The sequence below is a fragment of the Mycteria americana genome, chromosome 16 (assembly GCF_035582795.1).
Source record: "Mycteria americana isolate JAX WOST 10 ecotype Jacksonville Zoo and Gardens chromosome 16, USCA_MyAme_1.0, whole genome shotgun sequence".
Lineage (NCBI taxonomy): Eukaryota > Metazoa > Chordata > Aves > Ciconiiformes > Ciconiidae > Mycteria > Mycteria americana.
In genome coordinates, this window is record NC_134380.1 from 10,345,110 (window position 1) to 10,363,071 (window position 17,962).

Consider the following 17,962-nt stretch of genomic DNA (forward strand, 5'->3'; position numbering starts at 1 on the left):
TCTTTGCTGTGTAACAGAGTAAGTTGGTAGTGTGTTAAAGAACACCGCTACTATACTTTAAATACTACTGAATGGCAGAATACATCTTGATATAAAATCTAGCACCCCTCAAGAGTCACTTTCTTTCCTCTATCACACTCAACATGTGCCAGAGACTTTAGACTTACTTTAAGACTAAATGCAAGTTAGCAGATAGCCGTGGATCTGTAAACTGCGTTGTCCTGTTGTTATGGTCAACAAAATAAACTCTGCCTGTTGCTGTATTTCGGATCTCCCATCCAGGAGGCAGTGGACCAAGCTCTTCACAATTGATGTTGCTAAGATCCCTGTGAAAACAAATATAAAATGAAAAATACCTCAGCATTTGGCCTCTGAGCCAAACAAGCGTAAATGTAACAGAACAATTCCATGAAGTCTGAGAAAATGTATTGTTTCAGAAACTTGATTTGTTCAGCTGGAATCTCTACTCCCAAGGTGCAAGCCCACCAAAGAAAAACACACACCCCAGAACACATGCCGTGGGGAAAAAAATTCTTATCAAATAACCTTCATTTTTACAAACTAACTTCAGATGTTAAATTAATACATGCTTAAAACAAAAATAAAGACCATTGCCATATTTGCCAAAATGGAATTGCAGTTCTACACCAATTCTGACAGAAAACATTTTTAAAACATTAGTCATGTAAGGAACTCTGAATCACACTTCAAAAACTCCTACAAAACAAAACTATATTTCTGAAGAGTTATACTTTCCACGAAGAATTACGCATGGGATATGTGGGTATGCCACAGGCGGTTTTGCCCCGAACGCCCAAGTGCTAGCAGGAAGCAAACGGCTCTCTAACAAAGTATTTCAAATAAAGTATTATATGAACAATGACTCAGCTCTGCACAGAGCAATGCAGAGATAACTTAATGGGTCTCAAGAAAATTCTGCTGAAATTACGAAGATGTAGATTCCTTCTGGAGGTTCACCGAAAGCAAATACCAGTCTTCAAAAATGTACACTTACTGATTTTTCATGTATATAACTCACACCTCAGATACCTCACACTGTCAAGTGCAGCTCTTTTTAAAGGCGTAAGTCTTCAGATCTCCCAGTATGATGTGAGCTGGGGAGAGGAAAGAGCCGAGAGGCACAATGGCTAAAAAGATGCCGTCTGCCGGGACTCAAAAGGCTGAGAAGCCACTAATGGAAATACAAGGCTCTGGAACTGAACTTCTGCTGATATTACCCATATACACACTGCTGCTGAACTGTAGGGCTTATTTTTGTTAACTAAATGACTGTGGCATAGTAGCGTAAAAATACAATATTCCTTTGAAATGACCTAAACTCTATCCTCATGCAAACAGCCAAATTTTGTTCTGAGACACACTCGTGCAGTTTCTGTTGCCACACCTAAGAGCAGTGCTAACTTAGATTTTGTACAAAACTATTACAGTGCAAACTTAAGGATTAGATCTTAATATAATTTTTTTTAGAGTAGTTTCTAGTTTTGTATAACACACAAGTCATGGGAGCAAAGACTTCCTAATGCACAACTGCCACCTGTATCCCATTCAAGTATCAGATAATGCATCAAAGCAAAGTATATTCTTGTAACACCAGAGCAGTAATAAAAACAAAAGAATCATTCAAAAATGCAGTGAACTTATGGCCATGAGGCACTTCATCCTTCCCGGGATATCCAAAATCCATTTCCATGGGAATGAACACCAGCAGCAACTGACAAAGTTGCTACAGTTCTCATAAATGCCAATACTAGCTGCCAATTTCAAACTACACACACTGTTTTACAACATCATCCACAGACTCTAGGACACAATCATTTTCAACAGGATTTCTTGTTTTTTTAAAAAACAATCAGAAGCTGACAATAATTTCCCTGTTAGTCGTCTTTACTTTCAAACACATCAGAAATAATCACGTGTACAAGCACGTACAATATGTACACGTGTGTATCGTGTAAATAAAGACACTAAACTAAAAGGACACTTCAGATTTATTTTCTCCTAAGCGTTGACATAGCTGCAACAGAAATAGCAGTTTGAGTATTTTAATCACAGGTCAGTCTCTCTCACTTCTCTATCTGTTTGCCCCTCTCCCCGAAAATCTTTCCCGTTTATATGCTGCTAATGAGATTCTTGAAAGCATATATGATTGCTCTAGGAATATCCATGTTATAGCATTATATAGAAAAGAAATATTAATTTCTGCTCTGTAACAGGAAACCTGCTGTAAAAAAGCTTGTGCATTTTTAGATGTTTGCTACTATACTCAAATGGAAAAAAACTCCTTCCTTCCCCCCCCCCCCCCTTCCTTTTTTAAAAAAGGCCCAACATCCTGGCACTTTGAACACAGCTCACCATTTCAGCTTCCAGGCTTTTTATGAACCAGTGTCTCCAACTAGTTTCTTCAAAATGTACCAAGTTTCCCATTCCTTGAGTAAATTACGTTTGGTAGTCTGAACATGGGACAATAATTCTCACAGACAAGTAAATTTAAGTTAATTCAATGATGAGACTGTAGTTCACTACAAATAGCGTGACTAAACATACAAGGGGCATCCACTAGATTTTCCAGGTTTTCCCCTTTGTCTGCTCCTCCATCGAAAACGACCACATTTGTCTAGCCTATTTGTCACAAAGTTTGTTCTTCATAAATACATGCTCAGGTCTTGTTAACTTCCAGAGCCTGAATTAAAAAACAAAACCAACTCAGTTTTCACTGAAGTATCTTGATAAATCTACGTTTTTGGAAGTGCTCAGAACCCTCTTTTTGTTTCCTTATTTTGCAGAGTATTAAAACCTGGACCTGGCTATAATTCATATGCAAGATCTAGAATCAGTTAATTATACCTGTTTTCAAAACATCACTAATTTATTTCTTGATTCTCCATCTTTGCATTAAAATAACAATTTGAAGAACTGAGGAAGAGAGACTAATTTATTTTGATGAATGACTTGTTAAAATGCTATATTAGGGACCAAGAGTCAGAAATATAATACCAGACAGAGAACTCCGAGGACAGTACTGGTTAAACTATTTTGATTTGACACCTTAAGGATACTTTCATCGTTTTCTTACCTAGGTACTCTTGGATCGTGCCACGTGCTAACACCAGTCTGAGTATGCAGAAAATAGACCTGACCTTGCTGAGTCGTCCTTTGCTCTGTGAAATCAAGATTAATTAATAACTATAAGAATAAAAAAAATGCAAAAAAAAAAAAAAAAAGACTCACAAAGACTGATTTCCCCAAACTACGGAATCAGAAGGATCTTACATACGAGGAGAAGACACAACCCATTTTCCCAGTTTCTTGGGAGACCTACAATTTAAAAAAATTAATTTGCATACCATATCCTTCAGGTAAATCGGGAGGAGTGTGCAAGTGTGTCCTGCTCATGTAATTCCTGTGCCTCTGTGACCTGACTCTCCTCTCCGCCAGCCGGGGATCCGACGACTGCCCGCAGGTCGCACCGTTCGTTCCTGTAATTGGAGTGTTCTCGTCCACAAAACAGCTCAGCGGTCTGCCTGGACTGGAGTATTCAGATGCTGGCCTGTGGGGGAAAACGTGAAAATTGTGTTGCTGGCTGGACACAGGGCTACACAACGCGCTTTACGGAAGCTTCTTCTAGGGGCTCTCGGGAAATCTTTGTGGATGGCAGAACTGAGCAGCTGACTTGTTGAGCAGGATACCTCGATGCTGGGCAGAAAGCTTCTGTTCTGTGCTTACTGGGTTCACCCCAGAGTAATTAGTAAACCTCCTCACCTATCTTAGGGTCTGACCTGACACTTAGTATACGATGCTGCAGGATCAAGATCATACCAAATGCTCACATGAGCAGTTCCCACCTTAACCAGAGTGCTGAGAGCAAAATTTTTCTTTCTTTCTTTTTTTAATTGAGCAGCATACAGGCGAAACTTTCTCACCTTGTCTTCATATGGCTAAGGAAGTGATCAGACCTTGTTATTCCTTTTAATTTTTAAGGAAGGTTATTAGGTGAGGATGGTGAAAAAGGGCTAAGTAAGATAAAAAACAGTTGCTCTTGAGAGCTTGACTGCAAGAGGAAACATTGAATTATGTGGTTTTGTATCTCAATGCTGCTTTCAAAAGGATTTAAAATGGGTTAAAGGGGGACTGATAAGGATGCAGGAAATCCCTGAAACAAATTATATATTTTGCATTTGTTTTTCTACTGAAAGAGTGTATAGAGCTTAGAACAGGTATTTTAACATACCAGGAAAAATACAGATAGGTAACTTAAAAAGCTGTTCAGTACCTTCACTCACATGAAAACTGCTAATATATATCAGAGTTGGCAGCATTAACAGTACAGATTATTTTAAGTCAACCATATCCATACAGAGACTGGAATAATATTTATTGAGGATGGAAGAGACAGTCTGCAGTCACAGACGGTCTGCAGAAGAGTCTGAAAAATATGCACTGACACTGTTTACAATTCAGGTAACAGCAAAACTGGTTTGAGGAACAGCTTCACAACACGCATCTCTGGTTATTACAAGAGGTGATCGTAATGATTTCGAAACATGCTCTGTAATGATCAGCTTTAAAAGTTCTGGATTACATGGTCATAGCATGTACATAGACAACGTCTGTCAGCTATTCATGATCTCTTTTCTTCATCCCTTATGATGTCTGCACATTGTAATGTCTGTATTTATAGAGTTCTACCATAGCAGCTCTACAAGAAAACAAAGATGCTAGTATTAGGGGAGGAAAAAAACCTAGTCAGAATGTTCTTCTGAGTTAAATATTAGGCAGACTGAAAAAGTAGGATGCTAGAGAAGAAAAGCATACAGCGTTTGTAGAGTGCCTCAGAGGAATGCTGAATATCCCATTAGAGCCACTTAGAATCGCTTGTGCTCAGCACCCTTGGTCAGCAAGCAAACTTCATCACATGCACAGTCTCCTAAATAATTTCTTACCGTGTTGGTCGCTCCCACTGAGTTGTTCGTGTAATATGATTTAAATACTGGATCCTTCCAGAAGCAGTCCTCCGCTCCTCCCACCTAGAATTCAGACATTGAGAGATAAGGCAATGAGTGGTATTTCCAGGAAACCAGGGCACAAAATGTTTCCAACATAAATGCCAACTCAGGAAGACTTACACTATTATGAATCATGTTAGCTGAACAAGGTAACAGGAAACAACTGAAAGTTCAACTCAAAACTGATTTTACATATTCTTCCCTTGGAACCAGGCATATAATTAACAATATCACACCTTCATGTTCAATAACTATTTGAATTCTAATTAAATCCAAATAGCCATATAAAGAAACTTCTTGAAAACATCATGTTTAATAATGCATTTAACTTTTTTTGACCACTGAGCCTAGGTAAGTGCTTTCATAGTATCTTAACGCACTACTTGCTTTCATTAAAAAGTCACCTTCAAATAACATGACTTTTAAATTATTATTACTTTTGCACTCCAAAATACATGAGGCTATACAGATAGTTTTGCAGTTACACAATTAAGTAAGCAATATTTATACAAGGAATATTTTGAAGTGAAAATTTAAAAGCATTTTCAAAAATGTTTTTGACTTCTCCAGACTCCAAATTAACAAAAGAATGCTGTTTAGGACTTAGATGATAATTTATGTTTTAAAATTCATCATCTGAAAAATCAGTTTCTCCTGTCTTTACCTGCCAAGAATCACATTCAGAAGGTCTGTGTTTGCTCTGAAAAAGTTGATGACAGCACCAGAACCTAAAACAGAGCATTTTTCTGTATTCGCAAAACTGGTTTAGGTGTTAATGATGTCATTAACTCTCACAGGGACAAATCAAAATCCTAAACCCAGCCTTTGGCAGGTAAATACAGCAAGAACTCAGGCTCCATTACCTTTTCCAATCACGTTTTCTTTACTATGATTTACGTGGAAGAAAAAGTGATCCATTTTTATAATAGTGTATACCTCTGCACAGCGCTGCAGAAGACAGCCAGGCCTGTGTGTTCACTACCTTGCTACAAAACTACTATATGGATGAAGTCAGTTTGCTGGCTGTGATTTAACATTATATTAGTTTATCAGTTCTATAATTTGAAAGACATATGTTTTCTTAGACGAGTATATATTCTAATGCATTTACTCATGTATGCCACCTCCCGTTTTCCAAGAAGAGACAACTCAAGGGTCAAACTATTAACTGTTCTATGTAGCCTGGCTGGCTTATCTCCTGCTCTTAAATCCAAAACTGTAGAACTCTGAGTGCGAGAATAAAAATAAATTAACCTATTTGTACACTGACTTCTCATTACTGCAAAAGTCTGTTGTATGAGCTGTATTTGTATTTACACCACAGTACAGTGATGTCAGCTTACCCATCTGGTAAGTCATTATCAAATAATCGACTGCAATCCACAACTTGTCCTCCTGTGCCTATTCGGTCTCTGGACTGAAGACTTACTATTAAGATAATAAAAGAATTATTAAAGATATGACATCTGAATGCAAATTACAGTTATATTTGAAAGAGAAATGGTACAACTTGGAGGACTAAGCTGCATGTTCTGGATATTTTTTCCCTTCCCACAAATCAAAGACCATTATACAGAAACAGTGTATGTTTTCATACACATAATTCTCTACACATTACTTCAAAAAAGCTAGCTTGGAGAATATGAAAGGAAGTTAAGGCAGAAAAAGACGTTAACTCTGAAGCTGTCATTAACTTTTCTCCGTACGAGACGGACTGAGACACAGCGGAGCTGCGTGGCTTGTCTGACGGCAGCAGGGTAGCTAACCTCATATACAGCGGGAGAGCAAGCAGGACGGTGCTAGCGCCAGGCTTGCACTGCTAACGGCAGAACCACTAATAGAAAGACCTAAAGTAAGAAAATCCTGTATGTTTTTGACTCCTTGATATGTATTTTGTGTGCGCGCGGGATTCAGCACACGCACATACAGGCGCACACGCACAAAACCAGGCAAAACTGAACCGCTAGAAGCACTACGTTTGGTTTATCGGCTACTTTCAAACACCAGTGGTAAGAAGTTAAATGCAACTCTCGCACAAAGCAGCGCTCAGCACCCTGAAAAGCCCTTATAGCCCTCAGCAAAACTGTATTACTTTTTAATTTTAATTTAATTTTTTTTTTTACATGATTCATTGTAATGGATATTTATGCCTGAAGCTTTTGTACTACAGTTATGAAAACAAAGATTTTTTTGGGCAGCTTTTGTACCCAGTATCATAATTTGCAAGTGTCCAATCTGGTAATTTATGACACTTGTGTTCCTGCGGGGTTGAGGGTTTTTTTTGATGTTTTGTTTTGCCTTTAACAATAAAATGATTACTTAAAAAGCTAGATACGTGCTGTGGCACACATTTCTTGAGGTGGCACTACCGTACCTCTGGACAATTGCCTTCAAGTGCTATGAAGTGAAATAAACTTAAAGACCTTAATCTAGACACAATCAAGCTTTTGTCAACATCACAAAGTTACAAAAAGATGTAGTAGTACTGGCAATTTCTGCCAGAGAGTCCAAGTTTTCAACAACAACAACATGTTTTGAAGCTTAGGATTTTGGGCCTTCAACAGACCAACCCAGGGAGCCCTGCAATACCTGCTTGCTTTATTCCTCATCAATATCAACTCCTCGTCTTCCATGAACACTAATGTTACAAAGCAACTTCTTACAGCGAAAGACACCTTAAATTTAATTTCAACCAAAACAAAATCGTAGATGATTGGTTTATTCTGCAACAAACCCACACATTACAAGTTCACATTGTTGCATGTAGGCAAGGTTTGGCAAGCAATACACACAGACAAAAATGAAACTAAACAAAGGCAATTACCTCCTCTTTGCCTATGTGAGGACCAAAATTTGTGCACGGCTTCATTTTGTAATGAGTAAGGACTCATTTTTTCTGCACCGCCACATCAGAAATAAAATGGTGGCACAGAAGAGAGCTGCAAGATTAAGACACAGTTCAGGTGCCCTTTGCATCCACTACTCACAAGCGTCCCCTTTTCTTCCCCCCTTTGAAGATAACCCCAGGTATTTAAGATAAAGATCCCCTTGCTCCCTGTCCCAAATTATGCCTTCATAGCATACCCACTTGTGCACTTGATCTGTAAGGTTATCATCTGCTGAAGGTATCAATTACATTTTAATATTGTTTTCCAATCTTGCATAGCCTCTTAATTTAAGCCAGTTTATCATTAGAAGGTCTGAGGGTATATTTATAACTTATTCTATCCTCTTACTTATTTTTAATCAAGATTTCTCCACCATGTAACTACTGCAACGGAATTATCTAGTTTTACTCAGGCTCATTCACCCATTCAACAAAATTGCATTAGTGAAGAAAGATTAAAATATAAGGAGATTAATAACAACAATTTCAATTAAAAAAAAAAAAAAAAAAGACAGACACAGGAGTCTCTGGAATCTTACCAAGGATGCATTAAATTCAAACACAGCCATGACTGAGGAAACCTGACCTTTCTGATGATAACAGCGCAAAGCAGAACACACAGATTTGTTCTCGGTCTCTGCTGTAACATGACAAGCTGTGTTTTTTCTAGGTTCAATGCACAATCCAGCAGCTCCTGCTAATTAGGGACAGCCCCAGCAGCATGCCAAAAGAGTTAACGCTGCTTTGGCTATACCACTTTTCATGATCAGGTTAAGCCAACTGGTCAGTCTAGTTTATGCCCACGCTGCTGACTAGTTACCTCTGCCAACTAGTTCTCTCTGAAGCGTATTTGCCATGCCCACTTTGCACAGTATTTGCCCCAGGCTTCCCATCTGGCATCCCAATAGCCTTGAGACCTTTCTGCTTTGGGGTGGGGTTGAGGGTTGGGGTTTTTTTTTTTGCTTGTTTAATTAATGCTAGCATTCTCAAGTCATGATGACAAGGAGCATACTCTGGAGGGCAGCATGAGAGCACGTCCCGGTGTGAGGGTACAGTCCCTGCTAGTGTCATGCCTGAAGGACTGCTGTGGGCAAAGTGGATCTGTGCTGCCTGGAGCAGACTCTGAACAAGCTCTCCTGTCACCTGAGCTCAGTTTCCTCTTAAAAGGAACCCCACAAACAAAATCGCATGCATACAGCATGGATGATCAGGGGACCAGTCTACTGGAGCAAACCAAAAAGCAAACCAAACTGGTAATGCACCCCAGAAAAATGACTGTTTTATACTTTACTCTTCTGTGCAAACTCACATGGAAAATTTAATATTCAAGAATGGTCTGAAGTGTCGGCAATGCACTTGTGACTCCACATTTCTACCATCATTTGACTCTCCTGTGCCACCTCACTCTTATCTTAATACTGTGCAAACACTTGCAAATCAGATGCTAGACAGATGGTTAAAGCAACATAAAGAGGTAAAGTCACAGGTATTATTCAACAGAGCACTTTGAGGAAAGCAAACAAATGCACTGAAGCCCTTATTTGCTATTTCAATAGTTTTCCCTGGCTGACAAAACAAGAATGTGCTTGGACATTACTTGAACTAAGAATGGAACATAACACTGAGCATGCGAATTCACTTTCCTTTCCCCACGTCCAAATATTCTCATTAACATCTTGCCATAAAAATAAAGACCTCCTTATCCTGACCAACTTTTTTTTTTTTTGACTTCTTAAGTAACCTACTAGAAATGCTACCCTCTGAAACTACTTACAATGCACCAAAAAGAGAGTGTTTATGAAGTTGTTTGTGGATACTTGTTTTTCAATTTGCCAGCTTCTTTTCAGTTCTCAAGTCATTTAAGGTTTACGAGTTAGCAGAATGACAAAGCACAGTTACCGAGATTGGTGACAGACTTGTTAATAACCAGTGAAAACATAAAATGAATTGACCAAGTCATCCCAGACAGCAACTCACTCCTGTTACAGCAAGATGTTTTACCCTTTCACAAAACCTACAGGAAGCACAGCTTTGCTGGAACTCTCCGTGGCCAAGAAGTTTGTAGTCAGTTTTTCACAGGGAGTTCAGGCTCAAACTGTCACCATTCTTTACAGTGAAATTAAAAACTTTCTAAATAAATTTTGTATTATCTATGGTCTTATCTGTTCCAACACTTGTAATAATATTTGAGGGGGTTTGTTTCAGGTTTTTTTGGGGTGGTTTGGGTGTTTTGTTTTGTTGGGTTTTTTTAATTCTCTACATGCACAGTTCTAGCTTGAGGTCCAAAAGTCTCTGGCACTACACACTGAATTTGAAAAGAAAAAAAAAAAATCAATACAGAAAACTGACATCTAGGAAGGGTATTTCTATAGCTACTATTAAGCTCCAAGAGAACTAAAAGATAAAAACCTTTACTTACCTACAATCTGTCCTCTAACAGTATCATTGTCATTTGGCCCAAGCTTGCACAGATCCAGTCTCTGATCTATGAAACAAGGACACAAAGCATAAGTCATACAGTATTTTGCTGCCTTTGAAAGGTACATTGAAGTACCATCAGAACAAAATTCTGCCTACTGTAAGATAGTTAAGACTTCAAGAGATGGGGGGAGGGAAGCAAAACTAAAAATCTTGAGCCAAGACTTCATTTTTCGTAATTTTAAATCAGAAAACAAGACTAGAGTACTTTTGCTTTAACATTTTTCCTACTTCACAAAGCTCTTTTGATGAATAGGAAATGACATTACCCTAGATTGGATGTCTAAAGTGATTGTAAGAAGTATTTTGAACTCTCTTCCCTTGTGAAGACCAGCCATTGTCATAAGGCACTTCCAGTTCAACACTCATATTAGTACAGCACAGAGCTAACCTGCAGCATCAGTCCACATGTTCCGCACTAAATAGGTAGAACTTCATAAAACCGAACAAAGCGCAATGCACTGAAGCACTGATCTAGTGACAAATATTTAAAAAGGAGAACTTCAGTTATGCCTTTATCGCCAAGAAGCCTGTTATTGAAGGTAAAATCGCAACAATTCTCTACCAGCATGTCACTTTTTCCTTTTTTAAATTATCTGTATAGCCAAGCACTACTTTTCCATCATAAACAGCGTGCCTAATTTTGTTCAGAAGTAAATGGCACCCATTAGGATAATGAGAAAACAGCACCTTACATGTTAATTAACTTTTGAAAAAGTAAATACAAAGTGCTCCAAGTTTTATAAAGCACTTAATATCTTATGACAAAATTTACTATTGAATTTTGAAGGCCCATTAATTTTTAAACTACAAATTTGGCTTCAAGATAGCTTTACCCTTTCGTTTACCCCTTAAGACTTGCATTTTTGAAGGTAATAAAAAGATAATTTGTAGGTAATTAGAATCTGTCTTCCTTTGGAATTCCAACACAGCAAAGCTCAGTCTTGACAATCCACAACCAGACTGCAGCACTGAAGTTACCGCTCTCTATGGTAACAGGGCAAAGGAGTTGAAAAGCCAAAGGTAAGTTACATTCTCCAACCTACTCATGCTACCCTCAGCCACAAAACACCGTTACAAACTACCAAACCAATTGGAATATACAAGCTTTACAAAAACCAACAAAAACCCAATTAACTATCACTCTTCAAAAGTCTATGCATGAAAGTTTGGTCTGAAAGAGAAGAAACTCTATTCTTTAGCTTACTTACAACCAGTGTCTTTAAGGCGGTTGATTGCGTTTGAAAGAAGTCTCACACAACCCAGAAAACCAGCTCCCTGCTTTTTATGAATTTTCTTGTGATTCCACACACTGATTGTTATTGAATCCGACTTCCCAATATATCTGAAAAATGTGGAAAAACAGTACTGTGAATGGCACTTACTGAATACTTTGAAGATGCTCCAGAAATCACCTTGGGGAAAAAAAAGACTATCAACCATTACATTAAAAATTTAACACACGCTGTATTGGCAAGAGAGAGTAAGTCATCTTCAGAGAAGATGTACACATTATACTTTAATGAAAGCACGTCTTATGAAGGCTTTTACTTGAATACAGACTAATCTAAAATCCTGATTCTGGAAGAAGGCATTCACGTGAATCCAAAGTCTACCGAAATCCGTTTAAAACAGTAACATGAACAGGCTGTGGGCTGGCCCCGTGACCACATCTCTTCAAGCAGCTATAAACATGCTTAGATTCATGCCTATGCTCAGCCTAACCAAAGAGAATGGCAATGCTTGTGGCAGCATATGTTTGTGAGCAGCGCTAGCAGGCAGAGCGGTTCAAATGCCAGGACAGAAACTATCAGTTTAGCATCCTTTTGCAGCACTTCATCTGCCGCTGCATTTCAGGCTACTCTTCCAACCACCGGCAATGCAAGTCACCCTCACCTAGAGCTCTTCTGAGCGCTCAGGGAAAATATAAGGCAAACCTGGTTACACAAAATCTTTGGGAAGCTAATTTACTATTAAAAAAGCTTCAGAAAGGCCCTGTTTATAACATACATCACATATTACGAATGTGACCAATTACAAAAAGTTCATACAGTATTTTAATTGAGATGTGCCACAGTCCCCTCCTGCCCCCTGCTCACACATGGACTGCCTCCTCGCAGCATTACCATGGAAATGCTTTGCAAAACCTAGATCTGCATTTCACCGACTTGGGGAAACCTGGACCCTGTAGGCTATTTTATTTTTGCTTTTTTGTTTGAAACTTTGTTCTTCAGAAGCAATTACTTTGTGAGCTAGTTTTTATTTTCAAAACTTTCAGAGGACAATTTCAAAACACCTAAGATAAATCAGCTATTGCCAATACTGAATTATTAGTTATTTCAAGTCGAGGAAAATGAATTTGTAACTATGGCTTAGATCCCAAGAACTGCTTGTAGTTCTCCCTTCCCAGACCACAAATTCTGGCCTTCTGCAGTTTAGTTCCAAGTGCTTTTTTTGTTTGTTTTTGACAGAAAACTGATCAAACTCAACCGATGTCTAAATACATCTCCCTCATTGACTGAGACTTTATTTGCTTTAAAACATCTTAATATTTTCATAAAGATAGAAATGATACTGTCAAGGTTGGCAAACCAAACAATTGAACTAACTGTCATGGCTTAAAATTGCAGCTGTGATCAGGTAAGTTCTCAATTAACACTTCTCCCATTTTTCCTTTTCCAAAAAGCAGAACTTTGAGAACTTCTTTTTCCCACCTGCAGATAGGGACTGACCCAAGAAGTAGAAGACAGAAAAGCCTAACTGTAGGCACATACCCATGAGCATGGTTTAAAATAACCAGTGCACATTTAAAAAAAACCAAAAAAACCAAAAAAAACAACCAAACAAAAAAACCCCAAACCCACACACAACCAAAACAAAACACAAACTTCACACAAAAAAACCCCAAAGTTTTTTGAATAGTAAACTGATTGCATAATATAGGTCAGATTTTTGGCCTTACAACCTTGACAATGCCAATTTTGCATAAAGAAACGAGAGATGAAGATGGGTATTCACGTGCACAGTTGCAGTCTACAATGTTTCATGTACTTAAAATAAATTCTTATGAGAACAAGTTAGGTGCACTTAAAAATAAAGACTTATCATGACCTGTCTTGAATTTTCCAGTTTTCCTTGTTGCTTTAAAAAAGTCAAAGGTATATGGTTAAACACAATTTCATAACAGAACAGTTTGAATAATATGTAGAACAGCTGAATATACAACACAGTTTCCAAGAATTACTGTAACATTTCAGGGTGAGGTTCTCATGGTTGAGATGCAGACAGTAAGCCATCCATACCAAACAGGTGAGGACTTTATATTACTACTATAACCTACTCTGATTTTTGCACCAGAAAACCTGGCTGATTCACACATTTAAAGGAAATAAGCAAGACAAGCTGCATTTTCCAAATAAAAATGTTCTTTTTTTTTTTTTTTTTCCAAAGGAGGAAAAGAAATAGTTCAGTAACTGCTAGTTGGCTTTATAGCAAAATGTTTCATCTGTATTTCTGCATAATTTCAGGCATGAAAATACATGGTTGCATTTAGAGAGTGATGGTAGGACAAGTTGACATTTCCAATTCATTTGGTGGATAAGTTACATTTGTTTGACATCATCTGGCAATAAAGTTCCAACATAAAAGCCTGAGCTAGGAATTTTATTTGTTATTAAAAAAGAATGCTCCAAAAAATAAAGGGGGGGGGGGGGACCAGAAACAAAAACCACAAAACCCTCATTTTGTTGGATGCCTCTCTCTTCCGCCTCATAATTAAAGTTATTGGAGGGGTTTTTTTGTTGTTTGGTTTTTTTGGGGGGGGGGGGTTGTTGTTTGTTTGGTTTTGGGGTGGGTTTTTGTGTTTGGGTTTTTGTTTTTGTTTTTTTTTTTGTTTTTTTTTTTTTTACACTACCCTATCAGCAATATCTATTTGACAGCTTCAGTACTTCAACAGAGATAAAAGGATTAGTATTAATGAAGCGGAAACCTGAAAATTCAATTTCCATATAAGTTTTAACTCCCGTATTTCCTGAATCTGTAAAATTAGGGCTCTGGACAAGAACTGCGTGTTCAGAAATTTTAAGAAAAATGCCTACTCTTAGCACTTCCACTTCTGAACAAAAATCAAGTACATGCCATACTGGAAACCTCTAAAATATTTTAATCAAATTTTAAAACACAGGGACAATTGTTACTTTGTCTAAATAAAATTGTCTTTGCCAAGGTGGTATTTCCTTCTGAGCCAATATACCATTCAGGAAGGTTTGGCATCAAGTGACTTTTCATCCCCATGGCATTATATACGCTTTCCCTGAAAAGTTCAGCTTGGTAGAGAAAAGCAGAATGAAGTGGGGGAAAAAAAAAATTCCTGAAAAAACACACCTCTTCCTGATCCCAAGCCAGATGTACTCCCTCCAGAAGGAGAGAAAAATGCAACATCAAGAGGTACGAACTCAGGCTTGGAAGCCAGGAATTCCCTATTTCTAATCCATGCTGTCACACAGACTCTTTTTATGATCTGGACAAATTACTTCATTTGTTTCTCCACTATCCCATTTCTGAAATTTTTCTAATATAATGGTAGTGTTATACTTTGAGATATCAGCTGTTTTCAGATTGGGGGAGAAGAGGGTGCAAATAGCCATAACAAAAATATCACCACAATTTTTTCTCTTTTTTCTTCCTTCACCCCGACATTGCTCTCATCTCTGGTAGCAACTGAAGGGTGTTTGAGCTTCTTGGACGGTCAGAAGAGAACCAGCCAGAGGCTGTGGCTTAGACAGGAACACGGCATAGACATGTGGCACTGACTGGCTGCTCTTTTCTCCTCCCAGTGCTACCCAGCCCAATGTTGAGCTGAGCCTACAAGACAGCATAAAAGCAGCTGCACCAAGCAAACACCAAGCAGTGGGCTTCCACTCCAGATGCTCCTAACAGACCCACCTAAGAAGTTCAGCAAAGACCTGTACGCCTGATGTGCTTGAGCTGGAATGGTGAGATCTGCTGATACGGGCCAAACGTGACCCAGAAATGCTTTCACCCTAAATGCCAAGGGAATCAGCTTCATCAAACTGGTCTAAACAACGAAGAAGGCAAAGCTGTTGCAAGGAGCTGTTTGACAGCTCTTCAGGAGTCTAATCCAGGATGGGATTGCCTAAGCCAGCACTAAGCAGAGCTGTTCAGTTTTGGGCCCCTCACTACAAGAGAGACACTGAGGGGCTGGAGTGTGTCCAGAGAAGGGCAACGAAGCTGGTGAAGAGTCTAGAGCACAAGTCTGATGGGGAGCGGCTGAGGGAACTGGGGTGGTTTAGCCTGGAGAAAAGGAGGCTGAGGGGAGACCTTATCGCTCTACAACTACCTGAAAGGAGGTTGTAGAGAGGTGGGGGTCGGTCTCTTCTCCCAGGTAACAAGTGATAGGACGAGAGGAAATGGCCTCAAGTTGCGCCAGGGGAGGTTTAGACTGGATATTAGGAAATTTTACTTCACTGAAAGGGTTATCAAGCATTGGAACAGGCTGCCCAGGGAAGTGGTTGAGTCGCCATCCCTGGAAGTATTTAAAAGATGTTTGGATGAGGTGCTTAGGGACATGGTGTAGTGGTGGTCTTGGTAGCGTTAGGTTTACGGTTGGACTCGATGATCTTAAAGGTCTTTTCCAACCTATATGATTCTGTGATTCTGTTGCCTTCTCTCCCCGAGAAAAATCCAGGATCTTTAGCAATAACTAGGCAAAGTAGAGTTGGAGGGCTGGGGGAGAAAGGCAATTCTGCCAGGGCAGCACAGAGGCTTGAGAACGTGAAGGCACCAAACAGAACTAGAACCTGCAGTGAGGAGATTTTGGGAAGAGGAGGAGTTGCAGAAGTTGGGTGAGGTTACATTTGAGAGGTATAACAAAGGAGAGCAACAAGTCCATGCTAGAGCCTGGGGGTGCAGATTTGAAGGGCACAGAATAAAGATGGGACCAGGAATAGGTTTTGGTGGAGATCATGGTACAAATATCTTTCAGTGATAAATAGACCATATGACTTGCTATGCCTTAAGGGCAGAGGCTGCTGGGGAGGGCTGGAGTAGGCTACAGGGCACAGGTGAGCATGGGAAGGCTGTAGGAGAGATCTAGGCTATCACAGAACAGAAGAAAGGGGAAGGAAGAAAAAAAAGGGACTTCTTAAGTTTCAGAACTGCTGGTTTAGGTAGTGTTTAAATGCTTTGAATGCAAGAAGGTCTGTAAGTGTGTTAAGTATGGTTATTCAAAGCTTTGAGGAAAGGCCTTAACAATAGGGAAAACACAAATAAGACTGAAAATACGGAAGGGGAATACATCCAGGGCAAGCATGGTATTTTACTGACATTAAACTGCATCCAGACAGCAACTATTTGGCAATTTCTTTCTGGAAAGTCTCCCAGACTCCCCCCCCAGACACACACCCATCTAGGCTGAAGAATCTAAGCAACTAACTAATTCAACTGCTTCCTTTCACGCTAACATCTGAATTAAGAATCACGTAAGGCAAAAGCAAAACCTTTTTTGTTCTTTATAACACTGCAGAAGTCTTTTCAAAAAAATCTTATACAACAGAATATCTATTATGCTGAATCAGGTTAGCAAGCCACAAAATTCCCTTGGAATTAGCAACTTGATGCAGACATTATTGCATAAATACATGACAACAGATCCATCTTACTGTGCAATTAGCATATGCCATCACATGATACACGAGCCTGTTAATTAGCAGCAGTGTTAACCTGTTATACTAATTCCAGGCTGGGGACACTTCCATCAGCCCAACGCAGCCAAGAGACAGTTTTACTGCCCATAAGCCTACTACAGTTATTTAAAAACCAACAGAAATCTTCATGGTAGGAAACAAAAGCTGGATTTTTCTTTTAAAAAGTTCTACATAACTGCACCTTCCTCTGGTTCGTTTCCTACACTGCGCGGTGGCAGGAGCAGGCAAGCTGCCACCGAGACTCCATCTGTTATGCTTGGTGTGCAAAGCATTTCCTGTAACAGTGGGAGCGTCATAAGGCAGAGACCAGCGTTCCCATGCAATGGTGTGTTGTTAGGGTAAACATTAGGAAGTTTAAAAAACCTATTATTTTCAAAGGATGAGAAGAAAGATTAAGTTCTGTAATCTATGAGGTTTGCCATCAGGTGCTTAGCAGTAGGATGGTTACTATTCCTACCACTCCCCCCCCCCCCCCCCCCCCCCCCCAAGTTAATTATCTTACTATCTGGTACAGATGAAAAGCTGAGACCTGGCACCGGGTATATTACAGTAAAAAGTTACCTTAAGATAAAAGCCAGGCAGTGAGTTGTTGTATCAAAGATATCTAATCTTTTACTGCTGTTTTAAATAGTAACTGAAGACTAGGTAACTGATGCTTATAAATGGAAATAAATTTCCATAGAGTAAGGAATAACAGGCAAGACAATAAAAGGGGTTAAATTATTAGGAAGAAAATGTTGAGAGGGAGAGGATTATTTTCAAATTACAAGGCCTGACATAATGCTAAATTTTACTTTGGATTAGAAATGCTGTGTATACTTCTGTCATCAGGGAATTCAACTGCCAGA

General features: G+C 39.1%; 1 protein-coding gene across 4 annotated transcripts in view; it reads right to left on the reverse strand.

Moving 5' to 3' along the window:
- SMURF2 (SMAD specific E3 ubiquitin protein ligase 2) overlaps nucleotides 1–17,962 on the reverse strand; it is a 65,016-nt gene that overhangs the window by 13,378 nt on the left and 33,676 nt on the right. For 3 of the 4 annotated variants that reach the window (XM_075518777.1, XM_075518774.1, XM_075518776.1), the window contains exons 4-10: nucleotides 11,601–11,734; nucleotides 10,331–10,396; nucleotides 6,368–6,452; nucleotides 4,962–5,045; nucleotides 3,366–3,568; nucleotides 3,095–3,179; nucleotides 168–326 (exon numbers count right to left, since the gene is read on the reverse strand). In XM_075518777.1, the coding sequence (XP_075374892.1) occupies nucleotides 168–326; nucleotides 3,095–3,179; nucleotides 3,366–3,568; nucleotides 4,962–5,045; nucleotides 6,368–6,452; nucleotides 10,331–10,396; nucleotides 11,601–11,734 (816 nt within the window). Of the gene's footprint in view, nucleotides 1–167; nucleotides 327–3,094; nucleotides 3,180–3,365; nucleotides 3,569–4,961; nucleotides 5,046–6,367; nucleotides 6,453–7,848; nucleotides 7,964–10,330; nucleotides 10,397–11,600; nucleotides 11,735–17,962 lie in introns of those variants that run through there. The other variant, XM_075518778.1, reaches the window with a different exon arrangement.